At 61.6% G+C, this 21,459-nt stretch overlaps 10 protein-coding genes across 10 annotated transcripts; 4 read left to right on the top strand and 6 right to left on the bottom strand.

The window, feature by feature from the left end:
* Positions 1-68: 68 nt before the first annotated feature.
* On the top strand, positions 69-2,244 carry RHTO_05184 (Armadillo-type fold domain containing protein; the record flags this gene model as incomplete). The annotated part of the gene is made up of 11 exons (XM_016418846.1): positions 69-208; positions 263-433; positions 489-562; positions 615-735; positions 788-874; positions 940-1,074; positions 1,132-1,197; positions 1,257-1,588; positions 1,650-1,970; positions 2,035-2,104; positions 2,166-2,244. 11 exons carry the CDS (start codon positions 69-71, stop codon positions 2,242-2,244), a joined length of 1,596 nt encoding a protein of 531 aa, XP_016270356.1.
* A 69-nt stretch (positions 2,245-2,313) lies between these two features.
* On the bottom strand, positions 2,314-4,793 carry RHTO_05183 (peptidyl-prolyl cis-trans isomerase-like 2; the record flags this gene model as incomplete). The annotated part of the gene is made up of 13 exons (XM_016418845.1): positions 2,314-2,563; positions 2,622-2,871; positions 2,930-3,034; positions 3,091-3,181; positions 3,240-3,299; positions 3,359-3,403; positions 3,460-3,489; positions 3,556-3,765; positions 3,820-3,980; positions 4,033-4,108; positions 4,166-4,297; positions 4,358-4,624; positions 4,755-4,793. 13 exons carry the CDS (start codon positions 4,791-4,793, stop codon positions 2,314-2,316), a joined length of 1,716 nt encoding a protein of 571 aa, XP_016270355.1.
* Positions 4,794-5,055: 262 nt separating this feature from the next.
* RHTO_05182 (RNA polymerase-associated protein LEO1) lies at positions 5,056-6,929 on the top strand (the record flags this gene model as incomplete). Its single annotated transcript, XM_016418844.1, has 4 exons — positions 5,056-5,423; positions 5,514-5,919; positions 5,980-6,665; positions 6,728-6,929. 4 exons carry the CDS (start codon positions 5,056-5,058, stop codon positions 6,927-6,929), a joined length of 1,662 nt encoding a protein of 553 aa, XP_016270354.1.
* Positions 6,930-7,234: 305 nt separating this feature from the next.
* On the bottom strand, positions 7,235-7,939 carry RHTO_05181 (uncharacterized protein; the record flags this gene model as incomplete). Its single annotated transcript, XM_016418843.1, has 3 exons — positions 7,235-7,504; positions 7,569-7,813; positions 7,888-7,939. The coding sequence occupies 3 exons, from the start codon at positions 7,937-7,939 to the stop codon at positions 7,235-7,237; spliced, it is 567 nt and encodes a 188-aa protein (XP_016270353.1).
* A 462-nt stretch (positions 7,940-8,401) lies between these two features.
* Positions 8,402-9,183, bottom strand: RHTO_05180 (uncharacterized protein; the record flags this gene model as incomplete). The annotated part of the gene is made up of 3 exons (XM_016418842.1): positions 8,402-8,657; positions 8,766-9,060; positions 9,129-9,183. 3 exons carry the CDS (start codon positions 9,181-9,183, stop codon positions 8,402-8,404), a joined length of 606 nt encoding a protein of 201 aa, XP_016270352.1.
* An 850-nt stretch (positions 9,184-10,033) lies between these two features.
* Positions 10,034-12,591, top strand: RHTO_05179 (uncharacterized protein; the record flags this gene model as incomplete). Its single annotated transcript, XM_016418841.1, has 9 exons — positions 10,034-10,104; positions 10,167-10,459; positions 10,569-10,839; positions 10,896-11,016; positions 11,076-11,588; positions 11,642-11,875; positions 11,944-12,333; positions 12,395-12,435; positions 12,519-12,591. 9 exons carry the CDS (start codon positions 10,034-10,036, stop codon positions 12,589-12,591), a joined length of 2,007 nt encoding a protein of 668 aa, XP_016270351.1.
* A 214-nt stretch (positions 12,592-12,805) lies between these two features.
* RHTO_05178 (DNA mismatch repair protein PMS2) lies at positions 12,806-16,791 on the bottom strand (the record flags this gene model as incomplete). The annotated part of the gene is made up of 14 exons (XM_016418840.1): positions 12,806-12,883; positions 12,942-12,974; positions 13,041-13,076; positions 13,136-13,281; positions 13,347-13,516; positions 13,571-15,320; positions 15,381-15,465; positions 15,522-15,636; positions 15,693-15,857; positions 15,917-16,292; positions 16,351-16,437; positions 16,493-16,540; positions 16,631-16,696; positions 16,779-16,791. The coding sequence occupies 14 exons, from the start codon at positions 16,789-16,791 to the stop codon at positions 12,806-12,808; spliced, it is 3,168 nt and encodes a 1,055-aa protein (XP_016270350.1).
* A 333-nt stretch (positions 16,792-17,124) lies between these two features.
* RHTO_05177 (uncharacterized protein) lies at positions 17,125-17,810 on the bottom strand (the record flags this gene model as incomplete). The annotated part of the gene is made up of 2 exons (XM_016418839.1): positions 17,125-17,376; positions 17,532-17,810. The coding sequence occupies 2 exons, from the start codon at positions 17,808-17,810 to the stop codon at positions 17,125-17,127; spliced, it is 531 nt and encodes a 176-aa protein (XP_016270349.1).
* A 388-nt stretch (positions 17,811-18,198) lies between these two features.
* On the top strand, positions 18,199-19,804 carry RHTO_05176 (C-3 sterol dehydrogenase; the record flags this gene model as incomplete). Its single annotated transcript, XM_016418838.1, has 6 exons — positions 18,199-18,226; positions 18,285-18,712; positions 18,766-18,848; positions 18,905-19,577; positions 19,634-19,699; positions 19,760-19,804. 6 exons carry the CDS (start codon positions 18,199-18,201, stop codon positions 19,802-19,804), a joined length of 1,323 nt encoding a protein of 440 aa, XP_016270348.1.
* A 273-nt stretch (positions 19,805-20,077) lies between these two features.
* On the bottom strand, positions 20,078-20,978 carry RHTO_05175 (uncharacterized protein; the record flags this gene model as incomplete). Its single annotated transcript, XM_016418837.1, has 3 exons — positions 20,078-20,377; positions 20,441-20,615; positions 20,677-20,978. The coding sequence occupies 3 exons, from the start codon at positions 20,976-20,978 to the stop codon at positions 20,078-20,080; spliced, it is 777 nt and encodes a 258-aa protein (XP_016270347.1).
* Positions 20,979-21,459: the final 481 nt, after the last annotated feature.

Raw genomic sequence — 21,459 nt, 5'->3', positions numbered from 1 at the left:
TGTGTGTGCGGGAGGCAGCGAGTGTCGCGAGGCGAACCCTCTCTTTCGCTCCGTCAAGCACCTCGACGATGGCAGAACCGCCTGCTACGCCGCCTGCCGAGCTCGTACAGCAGCTAGAGAGCTATGCCACGGCGCCAGGTCCTCCCGACCAGCTTGTCCAGCTCCTACGCCCTCCTCGTCTCGGCTTGCGCTCCACTCCTTCCCTCAGGTGCGTCCTGCTCCATAAGGCCTTGTCGAGCCCAGCTGACCGAACATGAAACAGACGAGATTACGGCGGCTGCACCGGCTTCTGGCCAAGCCTGGAAAAAGTCTGGCAGGTCGAAGCAGGACGGCTTGAGCAGGACGAGAAGGACTCTATCCCGGCTGTGACGGCTTTGGCAGCGTTCGTGCTCAGTCTGTGCACTGCGAACGAAGTGAACCAGGAGTCTGCGCTGTGCGTCTGTCCGGTCCCCGTCTTCCGAAGCGCAGCTGACCTCGCCAATCCGCAGAACGTACATCGAGCCGCACCTTCGCCGCATTCTCTTGGCTGCTTCTTCGCTCGTGAACTTCGAGAATGGCGAATGTAAGTCGACTTATCGCCTCAAGTCCACGGTGGATTGACGGACGACTCGCAGACACCACTATGACCCGGGTTTGCTGTCAAACGCTGGCCAACCTCGTCACTGCGAACGATGGCATCGGTGGGCGGTACTTCTCGCAGCGGTTGAGGGATGAAGAGGAGGACAAACTGCTCCAGTGAGTCAACCGGTGCTAATCCGAGACGTTAGCTCATACTCTCTTCGCGCAGACGCCTACTCGCCTCGCCCGATCACGGTACACTCCAGGCGGTCCTCATCTTCCTGCTCAACTCAATCCACGACAACCGAGAACGAGCGTACGTCCTGCTCAATTCCGTGCATCGCGCTCGCCGGCATTCCTGATCAACTTTCGCCTCCGCAGCATGCTACTTGCGACCACACCAGCTGGGGCAGCCATTCTCGACCGACTGATGGTACTCGTTGGCGCACTCTTCGAAGGCGAGACGGCCGAAGGCATCGCGCACGGCGAGTTCACCTCCGACATTTTCCAGATCTCGTGAGCCCTCGTGTCCTGCGCCTTGCTTTCGAACGCTCATTCTGATGGCCCGTGCAGCTTCGCCATCATCCAGCAACTCATCTCGCTCGAGGCGTTCGTCCCTGCTTACGAAGGACACGCCCTGTTCGTCCAGCTTACCGAAGTCTCGCCGAGTCTCCGACTGATCCTTCATGCTCCCCTAGGATGCCCGGCTTCTCTATCTCTCCGACCCTAGTCACCATGCTCAAGTTCCTCGACGGTCACCTCTCGCTCGCTGGACAAGCAACCACGCCCTCCTCTCTCGCCCTCGTCCCATTCCTCATCCGCCAGCTCATCGCGCTCGGCACGAGCGTCATGGAGCAGAAGGAGCGAGCGATGGATGCAGCGGACGCAGCGACGTTCCAGGGCGTCGTGCTCGTCTTGCATTGCTTGGTGTCGATTGGGCTGGCGCTGGATAGTCAGGAGGAAGGACAGAGAGTCGAGGCAAGAGAAGAAGCGGAGAGCAAGATGGTGAAGGGTGTCGAGGCCGTTGTCCGTACGTCCGGATCTCCACAGGACTTGCAGGCAGATACTGACCGCTTCGGCTCGCATCGCAGGGCTACTACGCTTCTCGCAAACCCTCATGCCGCCGCCAACGCCTCGTCTGACGCCTCCAACGTCTAAGAACGGCACAGACGCCGCTTCCACCGCCATCTCAGACACATCGTCGGCCCCAACACCGTCGCCCGAAGTTTCCGCAGCCGTCGCGCAACTGCAACGCCTCTCCGCCCAATTCCTCGGCATCGTCTCTTTCATCCCTCCTGCCGGTGTTACGTATACCATGAAAGCACGGGCAAAGGCGGTGCAGGACAAGGTGCGAGAGTGCGGAGGGCTGGAGCTGTTGCTCAGCATGTGCCAGATTGACGAGCGGAATCCGAGTGAGTCTGCCGTTTCGCCGGTGGCCTGCCTGAAGCTCAAGCTGACATTCTCTTGCGCGCGAAGCTATGCGCGAACATGCGCTCTTTGCGATCCGCAACCTCCTGCGGAATAACCAGACGAATCAGGACTTTGTGTGCGTGCCCAAGCTCTCCTGTTCTGACACGCAATGACTGAGCTAGCCTACGACCATGCAGGGACGGTATGAAGCCGCAGTACCGAGTTGGAGCAAACGGCGAGCTGTTCGACCTGCCGCCTGCTCTGCGAACGGGGTGAAGAAACGCAGCGATGCAAGCCGGTCTTGTCCAAATCTTTTAAGCGCAACACGAGAGTGCAGCAAACTCGCTACCAACCGCTAAAGTCGCCAAACCCTCCGCCCGCCCGCTTCTTCTTCCTTGGTGCACCCGCATCCGGCTCACCCAGCTGCCGCACCAAATCGCCCTCTCCGTCGTCCAGCGGGTCCTTCCGCTTCGACCCGGCGCCGGCGATCGGTGCTGGTGCTGCCGACGAGAGGTACTTGCCGACGCCTGCTGAGGACGAGCCGCCGAGTCCTGCGAGGTCGCCAGCCGGTTTCTCAAGGTTCGTGCCGAACCAGCTGCGCGCGTGAGAAGCGTCAGCCGCAGCTCGTGAGGAGAGTGTGAACTCGCACGCACGTCGTCCGATCCTTCTCCCTCTCAGCCTTTCTCCGCGCCCGCTCTCCCCGTCCCTCCCTCTCCTCCTGCTCCCGCTTCAACCGCTTATCCAGCCGGCCCTTGTAGTCCTCGAAGGGGTCACCAAACACCTCGACGTCGAGCAAGATGACGGGTTTGAGTGGTCGATCTGTCGCCGGGTCGATCGGGACGCGCTCGAGCTTGTCGAGGACGTCTTGGCCTCCGACGAGGCGGCCGAAGACGGTGTGCTTGCCTGCGGGCGCACTTCGAGTCAGTCTTTGTCTGTGATTGAGGAGACTGCGCGGACGCACCGTCGAGATGGCTGCACTGATCGCGGAAAGTGACGAAAAACTGGCTGCCGTTCGTATTCGGCCCGCTGTTCGCCATCGACAGGGTTCCTCGCTGGTCGTGCTTGTCTGAATATGCCTGCGTCAGCTCCGAGCGTACCATGCATGCTTGAGACGAGACTCACGGGCGTTGCGAGCGTTGTACTCGTCCTCGAACGGCTTGCCCCACCGTGATTCGCCTCCTCGTCCAGTACCAGTCGGGTCGCCTCCTTGCAGCTACAGAGGAACGATTCGTCAGAGGAGGAAGCACGAGGGTGAGACCTGTTCGGCACACCATGAAGCCGGGGATCAAGCGGTGAAACTTGACGTTCTGGTAGTATCCGTCTCGGGCGAGCTGCGGGCGTTACGAACCAAGATCAGTGAGACGTGACAAAGGGATTGAGGATAGCGCACGCTGAGGAAGTTGTAGCACGCCCGAGGCGCGACATTCGCAAAGAGCTGCAAGGTCGATGGGTGAGCATGAGTCGGCACCAGGAGCGAAACCCCTGGCGTACCTCGAAGTTGAGCGAGCCGAAATTCGTAACCTGCAGATCGTAGGCAGCGAGCAGGCGTCAATTCATGCTCTTGCGCGATTGCGCAGCACGACCCACCATCCTCGCATACCCCTTCTCTCCCCTCTTCTGCACCTCCTCGTACATCAGGTACTCCTCGTCCCACAACGCGTTCTGGCTCTTCGTCGATACGGTTTGCGCGGTCGAGGTGAAGGCGGCGGCGGTGCGGTTGTTCGAGATCGGCGCTTGGTTGTATGGAACGGAGGAAGAGGTGACGGCTGATTTGGTAGGGGCAGGCTTTGCGACGGCCTGCAGTAGGTTATCAGCCGGTGTCGCCGCACGAGCAGGCGTGGCGAGACGCACCTTCTCCGTCTTCTCCTTGTCCTCTGCCTTTTTCGTCTCCTTCCCCTGCCCGATCGTCTTCAGTAACCGCCCAATGCCGCTCGCCTCGACATTGATACCGCTCAGCGCGCCCTCCTCCGTCTCGACCTTGAGAGCCCGGCGGACATAGTCGAATTTGGAGACTGAGCAGGGCGTTAGCGGCGGATCAGTCGGGAAGAGAAGCGAAACGCTCACCATCCTTCTTGTCCAGGTTCAGAGGGTCTTGCAGCGTGATGATGTCCTTGCGCGTGAAAGGCTCATCCGTCAAGAGCTGCAGGTCCGGGCAGGTCAGCCAGACGGCGTAGACGGACAACTAGCTCGCACGCACATCGTGCATGTTCTTTGGCTTGAGATTCAGGCGGTCAATCGAGTCGCGGGCGTACACGTTCCCGGTGGTCTTGATGGCAGCGATGGCGGCGTGGTCGTTGAAGACCTTAAAGGTGATCGGGTCATGGTATTGCTGCCGAGGGAGCTCGCGTTAGTACGCAGTCGCATGAGCTAGAAGTAAGCTCCGACGCACACCCTCGTTGTTTTTCGCAAAGTTGAGGCGGATCAAGTCTCCCGGAGTGAGCTTCTTGCCCGTCATCGGGTCCGTCCCATGTTGCCGGATGAACGGGATGATAGCCATCAGCTCGTACACCGATCCTTCATCGGTGCACACGGGCGTGTCGAAAGGCTTGAGCGTGAGGGCGCAGTGGTCGAACGGGACCTTGGCGAAGACTTGGTTCTTTGCTTGAGCGCCGCGTGACGAGGCCGAGTGCTGGCCAAGGGCGCCCGAGTGTTCCGCCTGCGCCGTTGATCCGTCCACGTGGAGGTAGGACGGGACAGCCAAGTGGCGGGAGGTAAAAGAGAGGGGAGGGGAGGAACACTCGAAGTCAGTTCCGCATCAGCAGCTCGAGGTGGGGGACTGGACGCACATGAGTAATGTACAGCCTGTCGCTGTTGCCGTGACCCATTCTGGCTGTCCCTGCTGTTGTTCAGCGGCGAGTTGCGGTCGAGAGAGATGAAGGTGGAGAGACGGGGAGAACAAGCGAGTGGGGCCTTCGAGCGCGTGCAGACCGGTTCAGGGCAGCTCAAGAGCTCGACCTAGCGCACTCTCAGCTTTGAACAAGCCCAGCGAGCGTGTTGGCGTGAGTGGACGACAGCCAACCTCTCTCTGGACTCGTCCACTCGCTGCCTCTCGCTTGACTTGCTTGCTGTGCTGCCAGTGCTGCTACGATGGACCCAGCAATTGACACGGGCTTCGACGAGGGCGTCCAGGAAACGCCCAACGCCGTCAACCCGACCTCGCTCGAGTCCGACGCCTACGGGTCGCGCATGCCGCCAGAGCTGTACCCGGCGGGCGCGCCTGAAGAGCCTGCAGCCGCGAATCAGGTGCCTGGGCAGGATGCGGCGGACGTCGTCGCAGCTGCGGGTGCGGACGCCAATGCCGGAGTGTCGCAGCCAGACGCCGTCGACGAGCTCCCTGTCCCGCCCAAGGAGTTCACGGAGGCTGGAGGGGCTGGAGTAGACGCGATGGACGAGGACGAAGACATGGGAGACGATCTCTTCGGCGACGGTGGAGACGAGGACGAGGACGAGGACGAGTGCGTTCCCTTTCCCCCACTTTCGAGCTGGCATTGCTGCAGGGGCACAGATGGGAACGTCAGACTGACGAGACATCACTTTACTCGCAGTACCATGGCGCAGGACCAGCCCGCCGCGAAGGAGGAGCCTGAACAGGCTGCGGAGGAGCAGGAAGCGGACGACGGCTTGACTGCCGAGGAGCGCGCACGCCGCAAGGCTCTCGAGTACGAGGAGGAGGACTACGGTGGTGGAGTGGACGACGAGACGGCGCACCAGATCATCACGCACGACGAGCTCATCGCCAACATCCCGCTCGCGAACCTCTCGGTTCCCGCAGGCGGAAAGGTCTGGCACGCCAAGATGCCCAACTTCTTGCAGCTCAAGACGACGGCGTTCGACGAGGCCAAGTGGTCCCCGGAGGAGGAGGAGGCTGAGACGGAGAGCCAGGGGCGACCGCCGCTTCCTGACGAGAATACGATTCGGTGGCGGTGGACCAAGGACGAGCTGGGTCAGGTGGTGCGTACAAAGCGCGATGCCCTCAACGTAGGTCTCAAACTGATGCCGTGCTCGCCGCAGATCAAGCAGTCGAACGCCCGCATCGTCCGCTGGTCCGACGGTTCCCTCTCCCTCCAGCTCGGCGCCGAACTCTTCGACATGTCGCTCTCGCTTGACCACTCGGCCGTCATGACCGCCTCCGCCGCTGCCGGCCTCCCCATCCCTCCCGCCATCAACCCCGTCACCGCCGGCCTCACCGCCTCCTCCTTCGACAGCTCCCGCGGCCACGGCCTAACCTACCTTACCGCGCGACACACCTACAACGGCCAACTGAGCGAGGCGCAAGCATCAGTACACGGCAGCATGTCGTTCCGCCCTGCGACGCTGACGAGCAACACGCACAAGCGACTTGCAGGCTCGATTCGCGGACGACTGAACGATGTCGATGCGAAGCGCAAGGTCAAGATGCAGGACTTGCCGGCTATGGATCCTGAGCGGCAGAGGCTGGAGAAGGAGAAGGCTGCGCAGGAGAAGGCGAGGAAAGCCCGCAAGGAGGCTGCCAAGGCCGAGGGTGGCAGGAGGAGCGGCGGACGCAGGTCGAAGAAGGCGACTAAGATCGAGGGGTTGGACTTGTCGGACGATGAGGACGAGGACGAGGACGCGTACGGGGGATACGGCACGCGGTCGCAGCCGAAGCGGGGCAAGGGTGGGCCTTTGGCGCGAGATTACTCGGACGACGACGATGGTTTCTTGGCCAAGAGCGACGAGTGCGTCTAGATGTTCGTTTCGGGCGCTTGCGGGACTTGGCTGACCTTCCTCACGTTCGCAGGGAGATGGAGGTCTCGGGCGACGAGGAGGAGATCGAAGCAGTCGACGCAGCCGCCGAGCGGGAAGAGCGCCGTCGCAAGGACCGCCGGAAGTCACGAGCGGAGGCCGACTCCGACGAGGATGACAGTGGTGGAAAGGACGAGGAGGAGCAGGCAGCGGCGCCGAAGCGGAGGATGGTCGTCGAGTCGGACGAGGACGAGTGACTGAAGCGTGTCGCGTATGTACAGTTGCATATGCATTCGAAGTTGCACCTCCATCGTCGCTCACGTTGCAGAGGCTCTTGTTGCGGTCAGGGCGCGGCGGTTTCAGCGAGAGGTGCACATGCTTTCGACTCGAGTCTCTTTCATTGGGTCGCAGGGAGTATCGGGCGGCAATGTCTGTGTACTGCAGGAGAAGGGAACTGTAGGAGGAGGAGCGAAGGTGTCTATGGGATAAATCGTCGAAGGACAGGTCGAGAAGCGAGACCAGCTCGTTCCGCCTGCAACATGAGGTCTCCGTTCGTGACCCTTCACATCAAGACGACCGCAACTCCGACAGTCCCGCCCAGCAGCGCCGCACTTCCCATCCCGACCCACTTCCCTCCCGCTCCATTCGTGTTCTGCGTGTCTACCGATCCTGCGTTCCCGCTGCCCGCCGTGGATCCCGCTCCACTACCCAACAAGCTTGTCGCTTGTCCTGCGAGAGCCGAGAGGGTGGGGTTGGCGGCGAGGAAGGAGGAGACGTCGGCGTTGCCCATGGCGGAGTTGAGGAGTGCCTCGGCGGAGGAAGCGGCGCCGGCCTGCGAAAGCGTTTGCTCAAGGTCAGCGCGACGTTCTTAAGTCCAGAGAGGATGCCGAACGCACAGGATTGGCAACAGCGCTCGAGACAAGACCCTGAATCTGTGACCCATACTGACTCGTGAACGACGCGACAGCCGTCGGTATGCTCGCTCCATTGGCGAAGCTCTCGACCGCCGAGATCCCATCAGCGAGTCCGCCGCTCGCTTGACCCAGGAGCGACGTCGCGGCGGCAGCGGCGGACGCGGTGTCGATTCCTGCGAGGGCGGAGGTCGCTTCGGCGGCGATGGCTGCTGTGTCGGGCGATTGAGCTGCAAGGGTCGAAGAGCGTCAAGCACGACGCTTGGAAGGCCGGACGCGTCGAAAGGAGAGCGACAACACGCACCTGTTGCGGAGAGTGCAAGGAGGAGGGGAGTTACGAAGGTCACGGAGCGCATCGTGCGAGTTGTTCGTGCTTCGGGGGGAGCTGGCTAAGCAGTGAATGGGAGGTGAGAGAAACTGAGCAGACGAGCAGAACGAAGGGTACGCGTCTTCGCAGCGTTCGCGTAAAGAGGAGGGTCGTTCTAGCGCAACGGTCGACGAACGTCGAGTGCGGAATGGAACCGGCGTTGCGAGGGGGAAGTCTGCGCGCTCGGTTGCTCTTGTGGCTCTCATGCGAAGCCTTGACGCGACGAGCGGAAAGGCGGGCAGAAGTCGCAGGCGAAAGGACAGCGAGGCGCCGAACTCGCACAAGTCGGCGACGACCGGCGTGAGGAGTCGATGCGATATGTACTGAATTGCGGCGCTACAGCGGTACTCAAGTGTGCGCGATCTTGTGATGGTGAGTTGGTGGAGGAATGAAGGCGAGACGGTAACGAATGGTCCGATGCGGGCGCGTTTTGCGAGATTGCTCAAGGCATCTAGAGGACGGCGACGGCTCCGACGGCCATTCCAGCGACAACGGCGAGCGAGCCGAAGAAGCCGGGCGAGAACGTCGAGAGGGAGACAGCGGCCGAACTGGGACCAGACGACGACTGGGCGCCTCCCGAGCTGCCCGTGGCGGATCCGCCAGCTCCTCCAGCGCTGCCGCTGCCGCTTCCGCCAGCTCCGCCGGCACCGGCGAGGCCGAGGGCGCCTTTGGCGAGGGCAGAGAGAGAGGGGTTGGCGTAGACGTAGCTGAAGATGCAGGACCGAGGATGACGGGAGTAACACGAGGAAAGGCGACGGTACGATGGGGACGTCAGTACCGTGTCAACGGAACTGCAGCGGAGAACGAAAGCGCACGAGGAGACGGTGGGGTTGGCAAGAGCGCTCGTCAAGACGGCAAGGTCGGACGAGAGGGCGGATCCGGTGGGAAGGGCACCGCCGGCGAGAATCGAGCCGTACTGCGAGGTGAGGGAGGCGACGACGGGCGGGACGGATCCGCTGTTGCCGCTGGCTGCACCTGCGAGGGCGGACGAAGCCCGCGACCCGATGCCGGATCCTCCGTTTCCGCCGATGACAGACGACACGACGCTGGCGCCGTTGCCGCCGACTGCGCTCGTCGCGGCGCTGGCGAGACTGGAGATGGCGTTTTGAGCTGCAGAGCGGTGACCGAAAGTCAGCAACCGAGGCTCCAGGACGACGAAGGACGGAGGGGAGACGCACCCGAAGCGCCAGCGGCGAGGACGGCGATGGCGGCGGTTGCGAAGGAAAAGCGCATCTTGTCTGTTCAGGTGCAAGTGCGAGTGAAGTGCAGGAAGGAGAGCAGCAGCAAGTGTGGGCGACGAGTGAGTCGGCCGGGACAGTCCCCGCCAAGAGGCAACGTCATGAGCGAGGAGTAGCGCGAAAGCGGGTTCGTCGGATGATGATTGGTCGCAAGCAGAACTCGTCAGTCGAGCAGGCGAACCGTCAATCGCAGCAGACCGCGCCATTCCACCGCCTGCTCCCGCCGCCATCCTCGACGGAGGTGATGAAGTCGTCCAGCGCGAGGAGGAGCTCACGCGCTAGTTTACAGTCGCCTGGCCGCATAGCAGGAGCGCCCTCGCAGCCGACTCAGCTCGAACGAACCAGTCCAGCGTGGTCGAGGGGATGCGGGAGAGGAGGACACGGTGCGAGGTTCCCTCTCGCCCTCTTCCACCTCGCCATGTCACTCCACCTACAGCGTATCACCCGGCTACCGCTGGAAACATTGTGCTACAGCCTCCATGGACGTACCAGCCCCGGCCCTCGCATTCTCATCGCGTCCCGCTTCGCTCCCGCTCTTGTCGCCTCTTCGCCTGACATGCCCAGCTCGCTCCGCGCAGAACCTCCGGCTGTCGAGCTGGCTGTTCCTCGACGCGACCGGGTCCTCGGTCCCACTTGTTGAACGCCAGGCAGCGCGATGGAGGAATCTGTCACCTTGGCCGCTCGCTCACCTCTCTACGATCGCAATTCCCGGGAGCGATTGCTTGTTTGCCCGCACGCCGTGTCTCAATACCCTCCTGCCGGACTTCCGCCCACCCCGTCGGCTCCAGTTCGTCCTTCCCTTGCTTCCGCTCTTGGCGCTCTCCTCACGCTTGCTCTTGACGGCCATGCTTCGCTCGCTGCTCGGGACTCTCGCACTGTTGGCCGCGCAGGTCAACGCGCAGACGTGCGGTTCCGGGTGCGTCGGTCGCGATCCTCTTTCTCTGAACCAGCCGCTCACCCTTTCGCTGCTTGACACAGCCTAGTACTCGAGACATCGTATGGCGTCTCGGCATGCTGTCTACCACAGACACTGCTCCAGTGCAGCTCGACCGTCTTGCAGTTCACGCAATCGGGCTCGTACCTTGACGCTCAGAAGGTGTGCACGTACAAGCCGCTTGCTGCCGGCACGTACATCCAGTTCTCTGCGCCTTCCTTCATGTCGTACGTCCCGGCTATCGAGCTCTTCGGAGTGCCCGGTGAGGCGGGGAATGTCAAGAACTCGTCGACCGCGGGCGGACTGGGTGCACAAGTCAGGCTTGGGGGTACCTGGGGTGCGCCGTTCTCTCTGGTTGTTCCTTCTGTGACTCCCTGACCGTCTGCGCATCCTGACCGTCAACGGCGGCGAGACGTGGAAGATCTACCCGGCTTCGTTTGCGGCAGCGCTTCCGACGAACCCCTCGGGCGAACAAGCGACATGGGGTCGTGGCGGCGCAGCTAGCGTCGTCATGATCGGCAACCAGCAGATCTGGGCGGCGGGCGGCGGCGGCGGAGGATCTGCCGGACCTGGCGGCAACGCTCACGTCGTCGGCGACACGACCGGACCGTACTACGCCGACCAGGCTGGTCAGGCGCCTACCTCGGACGCGACGACTCCGCCTGTTGCTGGCGGCGGAGGAGCAGGCTATCTAGGCGGAGTCGCCGGTGATACAGCGTGAGTTCTCCCGTTACGAACTCAGGACCGCTCGACTAACTCAAAGCTATCTCCAGCTCGATGTCAGGCGGAACGGGCGGACAAAGCTTCCTTGGACCTTCCTCAAACCTGAACTTGAACGCGGTCACCTCGAAAACAAACTACCAGTTTGCTCCAGTCGTGATTAGTTTCACATGCGTGCGTTCTGGATCTCTTCTGTTCGAGGTCTTCTCCCGCCTGACCTTTCGCCTTGTCAGGTTGCACCCACGTACTACGTGACAATACCCGCTGTCACGCAGACCGTGCAGCAGACGTTGGTCGTCACGCAGTCCGCCACCATCCTCGCTCCTGCGCAGGTGACGGAGACCGACTACGCCGAGACTCCCGCTGGTACCGACACTATCACTGCGACGTCTAAGCCTCCCGCATCCTCGGTCACCTCCACAGAAACCGACTACACCTATCCGCCACAAAGCACCGACGTCTCGTGGGTCACTCCCCCAACTTCGACCTTCACGGAGACTGCATCCGTCTTCAGCGAGGGCGCCTCTACGACGCTCGTCGACACGTATACGCCGCCCGTCAGCTCTGTGACCGAGACGGACACTTCTACCGTGACCCCCGCCCTCGCCTACTCCACCTCGACTTCCACCCCGCCAACCCGCACCATCCTGCAGACCGAGACCGCGACCGACACAGTCTCAAGCGGAACCTTTACTGCCGTCGTGACGAGCACGAGGGGTCGCGCAAGCTGCACTCAGCTCCGCATGGTACGTTAAGGTGCTCACTCGCTTGGGGACGGCGCTGACCTGTCGGAACGCAGACGTACCCTTCCGCCTGCTGCCCGACACGCTATATGTCCGGACTTAAGTCGGTCTCGACAGCTCCGCCTACGCCTGCGAGCGCTGCTCGCCTTCGCCGTCGCAACCGCCGAAGCATCGGCTTGCAGAAGCGCGATACGATCACGGTCAGGAGTGGCACCACCACTGTGACAAACAGCGTCACGAGCACTAGCTATCTGTCAACAGTTACTCCAGCGCCTCAGACTATTGCGACTGTACGCTTGTTGTTCCTCCGCGCCCTCAACCTTCTCAGGCTGATTGCACCCTTTGCCCCGACCTCCAGGTCACTGTGACGACGGCAGGAGCGAACGCGACGGCTACTTCTACCGAGACCGAGGCAGCAGACACCTTGACGTTCTCGGCGACGACAATTTTGCAAGGAAACGCTTCCACGACAACCCTCGTCTCGACCGCAGATGCGCCTTCAACGACCGAGACCTCGACCGCCTTCTTTGACAAGTCCACCCTCACGCTTCTCGCAGCGACCAGCACGGTCGCGACTTCGGTACAGTACCTCACGCTCGACACGCCAACTTCGGTTATTGAAGAAACTGCGCCAACGCCGCTCTACACCTCGACTTCGACCATGCACGTTCAACAGACAATCCCCGCTGCGACGGCAACTACAACGACGTATGCCAAGCCGTCCTCGTGCGCCGTCAACACCGTCTGGGTGCGTCCTCAAAGTTCTCGAGGTTGCGCCACTTGCCGCTCACCATCCTCATCGTCGGTAGGCTGCCAGCTGCCCTGTGCCCTTCCTGCAGAGTCTCGACCAGTTTGCGCAGACGGCGCTCATCAAGGCGAGCACTTCCCGCCTCTCCGCCTTCCTCGGCTTTCTAACCAGTTCCCTTTCCGCAGGTCAACAAAACTACTCTCTGGCAACCAGCCGGTCATCGTCGACTGCGGGTCAGCCGGCTCGTTCACGTACTAGACGGCGCGCACGCCGGCTCCTTCCGCCCGCTCTTCTCCTTCGTAACTTCTCGTCTGTTCTCAGTTTTCGTCTCGGTCGTCCATGCGTTGATTTCATCTGTAAGGATTACATGCATCTCGGAGGGATTTCTTGAGGTCGTGGAGCTCACGAGCGTGGTGCGACCGCTGGAAGCAAGAAAAGGAAGGCCGCCAGACCCTTCGAAAGCGACAAGCCGCTATTCATACGCAGCGACAAGCTGGGCGAGGTCGCTGCGAGGATCGCGAGGTGATGCTGCGGCGTTCAGACTTGCGAGCTGCGCGATACGGAAAGCGTCAGTCGAGCTTTGCAGACAGATGAGCACTGCGACAGACCCAGCGCATTGTCGGCCGACCGTGAGGACAAGCCTGCGCAAAGAACGGGGCAATGAGTCACGCGATAAACCAACAGGCCTTACAGAAAGGCGTGCTCACCCAAGGCTGATCCATCCCGCCCATATGCCGGATGATCTGGAGACGGGACAACGGCTGAGCCGATGCGAGACTCGCGAGGCATCGCACGAACGCACCGAGGTCATCTGGCTCGCACTGAGCGCCTTGCCGATCATCACGCTCTTCCGACACGCCCGACTGGCAAACATGCGTCGAGCCTTTGACGGCCGAACGACCTCGCCGCCGCCTCGCGACTCGATCAGGTGAATGAGCTCCTCGAAGTCTGTTCGAGAGAACGCGCGACCGAGCGTCAGCAGATGCGAGGATGGAAGCGAAACCAAGCCTCACCTCCGACGTCAAAGACCGTTTCTTTGCTGACGGGCTGCGCGACGAGCTTGACGCGCTCGCCAATCTGCGCATCCTCGTCGATGGCGACATCGTAGCCGTTCAGTCGCAGAAGGTCGAGGTGTTCCATGGCGGTGATCTCGTCGGCAGAGGGCAGGCCGAGTGAGCGGGGTCTGCAGGAAGAGCGTCAGCTCGATTGGCAGAGTAAGACCAGAGAAAGGACGCACGCGAGAAGCCGTTGTGACTGGATGACCGTCTCAGCTTGCAGTCGCTCGAAATTGTACTTCTCGTCCGAGGCGTGCTGGTCGATAATGAACAAGTCGTCGTGGACGTCTGGCTCGCCGTCCCCGTCGACTGCATCGGCGACAACCTTGCGTCGAGCGATGATGAACCCGAGATTGAACTGGCCGACGACCTCCATCGCCTCAAAGTCCTGCTTGCTGACCACGCGAGAGAGGGTCGCTTCGGCCACGTCTTCCTGCTCGTCGACGCCTGCGCCAGCGAGAGCGCCGTCGTCCCTTTCGCCGTCAGCCGAGGCGCGGGCAGGAGACCCTTGTCGCAACGGCTCGCTCGCGGTCCAGCGCGCCTCGAGTGCGTCAAAGTCGACGTCGAGGTCTGCATCGGCAGCGATGACGGTGCCGGCGACCTCGGCTGGGGCAGCACCGAAAGGCAAAGGGATGTCGTGCAAGGCGACTTGTGCTGCAGCGGCGCTGGGAGGTCGAGCTGAAGTAGACGTGTCCTCCTGAATCTCGATGTCGCTGTCCTGCGATCCGTGCACGCAGATACACGATGCCGAAACAATCTCAAAGTCGTCGTCGTCGACGGCGGTCGCTGGCGGAGACGCCGCATTGAAGCTGTCCTCGACGACGAGGACGACGTCCTCGATGTGCTCCTCTGCAGCCTCGTCCGCTGCGCCCGAATCGTCTACTTTGCCCGAATCGTCCTTTCGCTCGGCCTCGTGGCGGCATGATTGCGCCGGTTCGTGGACGTCGGCTGCGAGCTCGTCCCGTTCGATTTGTGCCTCGTCTTGCCCGTCTTCCTCTCCTTCTGCCATCTCAGCGTCCGCCTCATCGTCTTCAATCTCATCCTTCTCCTCTCTTTCGTCGTTCTCCTGACCATCAGCGCTGTCGGCGTCTACATTCGCTTCACCCTGCGCTTGTGCCTGCGAGCCTCGCAAGAACTTCTGCAACATCCCCTTCATCCGCGCACCCGGTTCCACCTTGCCCACGCCCGTACTTCGCGTCCCTCGCGACCCTCGCGAGCCACCAGCCGCAGCCCGAGCGGGTGCGAACGGAAGGGTCGGCTGCTTCAGGTTGCGGGAAGGAGCGGGAGACGGTCTCGGGGCAGGTGACGGTGAGGCTCGACGGCGCGACGAATTTGGCGATGGGGAGGGCGGATGAGGAGTAGGAGACGGCGGGAGGAAGAGGGCTGCAGTCGAGGACTCAGGTGGTGGATCTGCCAGAGGCGGCGACTGTCGCTCAGGCGTTGCCGGCAGATTGGAGTCGGCGCCAGCGTCGTTGGCGCTTGAGGTTGGAGGAGGGTGAGCAAAGTCGGGCGGAGGCGTCGGCAAGATAACTTCTTCGCCTGGAAGAGTTGGGAAAGGGTCGACAACGGGAGTGACCGAGATTGAGCGGCGACTGTCTGAGGACGTTGACGGCGCGGTTCGCTCGACAGGCGTTGCTACGCGCGGCGGCGGGTCCAGGTCGCTTGAGGGCGCATGCGAGTCTTTCCGCCTCTTCCGCGGTCGACCCTCACTGAGCGCCAAGTCGTCCTCCTCCTCCTTGACGACTACGCCAGCGTCCTCGGGCTCCTGCACCTTCTCCTTGCCCTTCGCAGGTCCGATGGCTTGCATCGCAAACGTGCCGTGCTGAGGTTCAAAGAACTTGGCGAGCTGTTCTTTGAGGGCGCGAATGAGGTTCGTTTCGGAGTGGAGGAAGATGGTGCGCTTGTCGGGCGAGACGTTGACATCGTAGGCGTCTGCACTCAAGTCGTCAGCCTAGTGGCACATCGAAGTGGAAATGTGGCAGCGGAACTGACCGGGAGCGAGCTGGAAGTCGGCAACGACGATAGGAAACTGGTTCGAGTTGTAAGACTTGTAGACCTCGTTCACCGTTTTCGCGATCTGCCGGTCCTGTGTAAGCGCGGCGTCGCAGCATAAAAAAGCCGGGATAGACCCACCTTCGAGGGAGAGAACGGCCGGCCGTTGACATAGAAGAACTGTCGGTTGCTGGTCGTCCGACCGTGAGGTGCCGCAGGCTTCGAGATCATGCCTTTGACCTTGATCAATGTCGTGCTGCGCGCTCGGCACGGTCAGTGCCGCAAGATTCGGTCGTCGAAGGGGGAACGCACGCCTCCATCGCCCCCTCAATCCGCTTCAGAATGCTCTTGTCCGTCGGCACCTCGAGCGTGAGGTCAAAGTCGATCAAAGAGGCAAGATCTTTCGCCGCGAAGATCGACGCGTAGTTCGAGCGGATCGACGAGGACGTAGGCGTTTGGAGGTGCGTCTGCGTCTTTCTGCGTGTAGAACACGATCAGAGGCTGATCGAAGGGGGTATATAGCGTGTTCCGCTCACCCTTTTGCGGTATTGCGCACGTCGAAGCGCACGCCGGTGTTGATGATGGCGTACGAGTTGATCAGCTCGATGGCCTTACCAAACTCGCGTTTGACGTTCTTGACGAGCTCCTTCCGCCTGACCGGAAGCGTGTCGAACAAGCGCTCGACCTTGACCGTGGTGCCTCGCTCTCGGGCGACCTTGCCGCCCACGACGCACTCGCCTGAGTGGGCGAAGGTAAGAGACGTGCCGATGGGCGGTTTGGACGAAGTCGAGGTGATCATCGAGAGGGTCGCGACGCCGCACAGTGAAGAGAGCGCCTCGCCGCGGAAGCCGAGCGTCGAGACGGAGGCGAGCTCGTCGAATGAGGCGAGTTTCGATGTATGGTGCTTGAGCGCTGGGTGCGTGAAGTCCGTCAGCGCACCGCTCGCGGCCGCGCGGGGATACATACGCACCGATAGAAGGCCAGTCGTCCTTGACGATGCCCTTGCCATTGTCCAGCACCTCGAAAGCCTCGAGACCATAGTCGCGGAAGCGGACCTCTGCACGACGAGTCAGCGCGTCGCGGGGGCAGCACCAACAGCAGCTTCCACGCACCAATCTTGGTCGCTCCAGCATCCAGCGCATTCTCCACGAGCTCCTTGACTGTCGGCGAGAGAGGTCAGCACCGCCCCCATCAGTCCTCGCGCGCTGTCGCCGGCTTCGCAAGAGCTAGCGGACGGACAAATCACGCACCCGCAGACTGCAGATCAATGACAACCTGCCCGCTCGTCAGCCTGTGCACCGAAGACTTGTCGATGGCTGCTTGTTTCGCAAAGGAGAGTCGCGTCCGGGCGAGCGTGTCAGCCGTGTTTCGTGCGCCATTGGGGTAGGCGGGGCTTGCCTTGGATAGCCATTGAGCAGTGAGATGAACCAGAACGGCGAGCGAGCGAGGTGAGCGAGATGTAGAGGAGGAGGGAGAGTCATCGCGGAGGAAAGGCCACTCGTTCCTTCGAAAAGCTCGATTTGCGGGCGCATTGACAGTCAGAAGGCCGCAGACACCGCAAGGGAGGCACGAGAAGGCCGCGCGAGACAGAGGACGGTTCAAGCGAGGAGAATGAAAGCGGTCTGCCTTCGTTTCTAGCTGACAACCGCGCCCGTCTACAAGACCCACCCGTGCCTCCGCCGTATCTGCCGTACCCTTGAGCCTGCCGTAAGCCGGCCGACGTCCAGCTGAAGGTGGCGGCGCTTTAGAGTGACCTCCCGTAGATCGCCGCCTTCCTCGCCGTCCACGACTCGCCGTATCCCGGCACCTCGTTGCGCTCGCGCTGCTGCTTGGCGAGCGAGTGCTGAACTCCGCCGCCGGTGTAGAGGTCGTGTGGGTCAATGAGGTCAGTCGGAGCGGGCGTCTGTCCCGTACGCTCGTAGAGTCGCACGTCGCCTGAAGACTCGTGTGCCGAAGGGTGATGTTCGTCGGATTGAGGTTCAAAGGGCGGCAACTCCTGCGCTTGTGAGAACCCGTCAGCGCCAAGGGAAGACCAACAGACTGTCCCGCGCGTACGAGGCGATGGCGGATAGCTTCTGCCGAGTATTTTGGCTGTGATTGCGAGGACTGGAGTGACTTGCTGTTGGGCCGCACTGTGACGACAACACGCACCTGAAGGTCCTCGAGGATCTGCTCAGCGGAATAGCCATTCGCTTTCAAACGACGAGCCTCTTTCTCCGCCTGCTCCAGCTCCTGAACGATCGCGGTCTTCTGCGGCTTCTTGAGCTTCTTGACGTACTCGCCGGTGAACTGCTTCATCTCCGTCTGGAAGACCAGGATGAACTGCTTGTCGATCGCCGTCAAGCGGTTGCCTGCACGTCGGACGCCTGTCGCTGCCACTCGAATCTCGACAGCGCGGGCCCTTATCTCCTCAAAGAGGCTGCCGACCATGAGCTTGTCAAAGGAGAGGGTGCAGCACTGTATTCGAGGCAAAGCGTTGTAGGGCGCAGGTGCGAGGCGAGGAGAGGGATGGATAAGGAGGAGCGGAGAGGAGAGAGAGATGGCGAGGCCAGCTCGACTGCTTTGATCGCACACCCCAGTGCGCGATATGCCGTCGCAAACGCCTCGTCCACGTGATGATCACGAAACGTCCGATGAAGAGCGCGAGCGAGGGAGCGTACCCAGCTCAGCGTTACGCAACCGGTTCGAACTGGGCGGCGGTCCACAGTCCTGAGCGAGTCTGTAGCCGTCCTGCAAGCATCGTCCAGCCTGTTCTAGCGATGTCGAGGTGAGGTGGGGGAGCGAGAGCGGCGGTTCGCCTCGAACGACGACCGCAACGATGCCAGAGTCGTACTTGGTCATTGGCGGTGAGTCAGGCAGATTGCACAGCTCTCGAAAGTACTGACAAGCTCGTCCAACCCGCAGGCGAGGGCTTCGTGGGCCATCGCATGGTCGAGCTGCTCCTCGAGCGATTTCCGGACGCGACAGTGTCCTCGCTCGACCTCGTGCAGCGCCATTTCCCCGACAAGCTCGCCGCTGGAACCTCGCGCAAGTGGTCCTTCTACTCGGCGGACCTCACCTCGCTCGACTCGCTCTCATCGGCGTTCAGGCAGGCGGGCGCGACTTGCGTGTTCCACACCGCGTCGCCGTGGACGGGATCGGGCGCAGACGTGTGCGAGAAGGTCAACGTGCAGGGGACGCAGACGGTCGTCGATGCGTGTGTCAAGGAGGGCGTCAAGAAGCTCGTCTTTACCTCGTCCGCCGGGACGGTCTACGATGGCGTCGACCTGATCAACGTGGACGAGCGGATGCCGTTCCCTGAGAAGCCTATCGACCCCTACAACGCGACTAAGGTGCGTCGCAATCGTTTCCTGCCCATCTTCACCGCTGACACCTCGTCCCGCAGGCCAAGGCGGAGCAGATCGTCCTCGAGGCAAACGGGAAAAACGGGCTGTTGACGGTGGCGCTGCGGCCAGCGGGCATCTTTGGGTGAGTGTCAGAGACTCGCGGTCTTAGTGAGCTGGAGCTGACCTCTCACACGACAGACCCGGTGACCGACAAGCCGTTCCGGGGATGATGGACGTCCTCAAGACGGGCAAGACCAAGTTCCAGGTCGGCGAGAACGACAACATTTTCGACTGGACCTACGTCGACAACGTCGTCCACGCGCACCTCATTGCCTCGCAGCGCCTCGGCCAATCCGTCCCCCTCTCCGTCCTCGAAGACCGTCTCGTCCCCATCGACCTCACCGTTCCGCGCCGCCAACTCCCCACATCCGATCACCGACCGCCCTCACTGCTCGAGAAGGAGAAAGAGCTCGACCCGTCGTTCGTCAACAACGAGAAAGGCGACGAACCGCTCGGCGCGACCCGCAACCGCTTCGACCCCTACTTCCCCGAATTCATCGCGCACGCTTTCCCCAACCTCGACTTCTCGGACGAGAAGGCCCTTGCGGACGGCTCGTTGCAGATCCCAATCGCCGGCCAGGCCTACTTCATCACAAACGGCGAGCCCGTTCCGTTCTGGGACTTCCCGCGCGCGTTGTGGGCCGAGTACAACGGACATGTCGCGTCTTGGACGCTGCCGCTGCCGGCGCCCATCGCGCTCGGAATCGCGGGAATCGCAGAGACGGTCATGGGCTGGCTGGGAAAGACGCCGAATATGACGAGGGGCAAGATCGTCTACTCGACTGTGAACCGGTACTACAACATTGAGAAGGTGCGTGCGACGCTATGCTATCCCGCTCGAGTTCCGCTGACACTGCATGGTCGCAGGCGCGTCGGATTCTGGGGTACGAGCCCATCGTTGGCGTGCAAGAGGGCATCAAGCGGGCGGTTGCGGTTTGTCTCATTTCTCCCACATTTGGCCGGCGTCTCGCTTACCATCTCGGTATTGCGCAGTGGTACAAGGAGAACGAGTCGAGCATGCAGCAGAAGAAGGCTTGATTTCGTCCTTTCCGCCCCTTTATCTCGCTGGTAGATACCCTCGCCTCGTGTCTCGTGCAGTAATTGTGTGCATTGTACTACTGCGGTTACAGATCATCGATGAGTCCTTGCGAGCGAACGCTGCCCCCTGGCCTCTCCTTCCGCTCCTCCGCCTCGCTCAATCTCAACGGCCCTTCAGGGCCCGTGCGAAGTAGGTGTCAAGGCTGCCTTCCAGCTGATCGTCGACGACCGAGAACGAGAGTCAGCCTCCGTGCGCAGCCAGTCGAACCGCACTCACCTCCGCCAACGCTTCTCATGCACCCTCTTCCATATCTCCTCAACCTTATCCACCGTCAACCCAACATGATACCAGCAGTGCTTGCACATCTGCTTCTGCGCTTCCGTCTCGACCAAAAAGACTCGCAGCTGGTCGACATCGTCCGGCTGGAGCGCGAGGATCTTGCTTGTTAGCGACTGGCACAGCTTTGAGGCGCCGCAGCCGCGCTTGTGGCATGTGTAGAGGTGGCTTGGATCAAGCTTGTGCCAGGAGAGGATGTGGCAGACGATCGCAGCCTTGTCCTCAAGGTGGTCGAGCTGTTGAGTCCAAGAGGTCAATTTCTGCTCGGGAAACTGGCACAAAATATGAGCGGAACGCACCAGAAGTGCCTGAGCAACAGCCGGAAGAGCCGCGAAAGCCGGACCAGGCTTGATAGGCTCGCCGAAACCAGGACCGTACTTGCGGCAGTATCGACTTGCAGCCCAAGCGAGTTGCTGGTCGCCCATGAGGATCCCAGCGGAGTATGCCAGGTACGGATCCGCTTGGCAGCACCACCTGTGGACGCAATACAAGCGTAAGCACCTTCGCGAAGTAAAGAAACGAGAGTTGGACGCACCACCCGCCAAGCTGCAACATCGGCAACAGCTCGGGACAATCGTACTTGTCGACCATGCCGTACAATCCAATCCAGGCGCCTGATGTGTCTGGCTCGCGCTTGTCAGCCAGCGCCTCGACAAACGCAGCGACGGTTTCGGCGTCTTCTGTCAGCGTGCATTCTTGCTTCGTGTCAGGCGAGATCTGGTGGATGGTCGAGAGCATGTCGGCAAAGATGGAAGAGTGTTTGATGAGTAGCGCTGGGTCAATCTGGAAGCGCTCGCTGTCGCAAGCGACGAGGGTGAAGGTGCGGGTGACGGGCATTGTCAGAGTGGGAAGCGATTTGCGACAGTAAACCGGTCGCTGGTGTGACAGTCCAGCGTGCAATGACTCCGAAGGAGGTTCGGCCGGAGCAAGCGAGTTTGAGAGCGGGAGGAACTCGGGGACGAGGAGAGGGTGCGCGGTGACGGTGAGAACTTGGAGCGAGCACTGCACGGGGGGTCCAGTCGAGAGGCGCAGAGTATGAAGAGCCCTGTATACGTATCCACTTGGCTGCGTACGCTGCCTCGCTGCCTGGACACCGTATTATGCCTTCAGAGAGATGAGAATCGACGAAGGGGAGAAGTCGGCGAGTACAGCACGGTGACGGGCTACGGGCAAGACTGGATGTGAGATTAGCGCGCTGTGAGCAGTCTTGCAGCCTCAATAAGCGCGCAGAGTCGCAGCGACGGGAGTGGTCTGCGGAAAGGGTCACTTCAAATTGCTCTCGCTTTCACGCTCTCCCTCAACCCGCTCACACCCGCTC

Source organism: Rhodotorula toruloides, assembly GCF_000320785.1.
Source record: "Rhodotorula toruloides NP11 unplaced genomic scaffold Scaffold30, whole genome shotgun sequence".
Classification (NCBI taxonomy): Eukaryota; Fungi; Basidiomycota; class Microbotryomycetes; order Sporidiobolales; family Sporidiobolaceae; genus Rhodotorula; species Rhodotorula toruloides.
The sequence above is the reverse complement of the archived record's forward strand: the minus strand, read 5'-3'. Positions and strand labels throughout refer to the sequence as shown.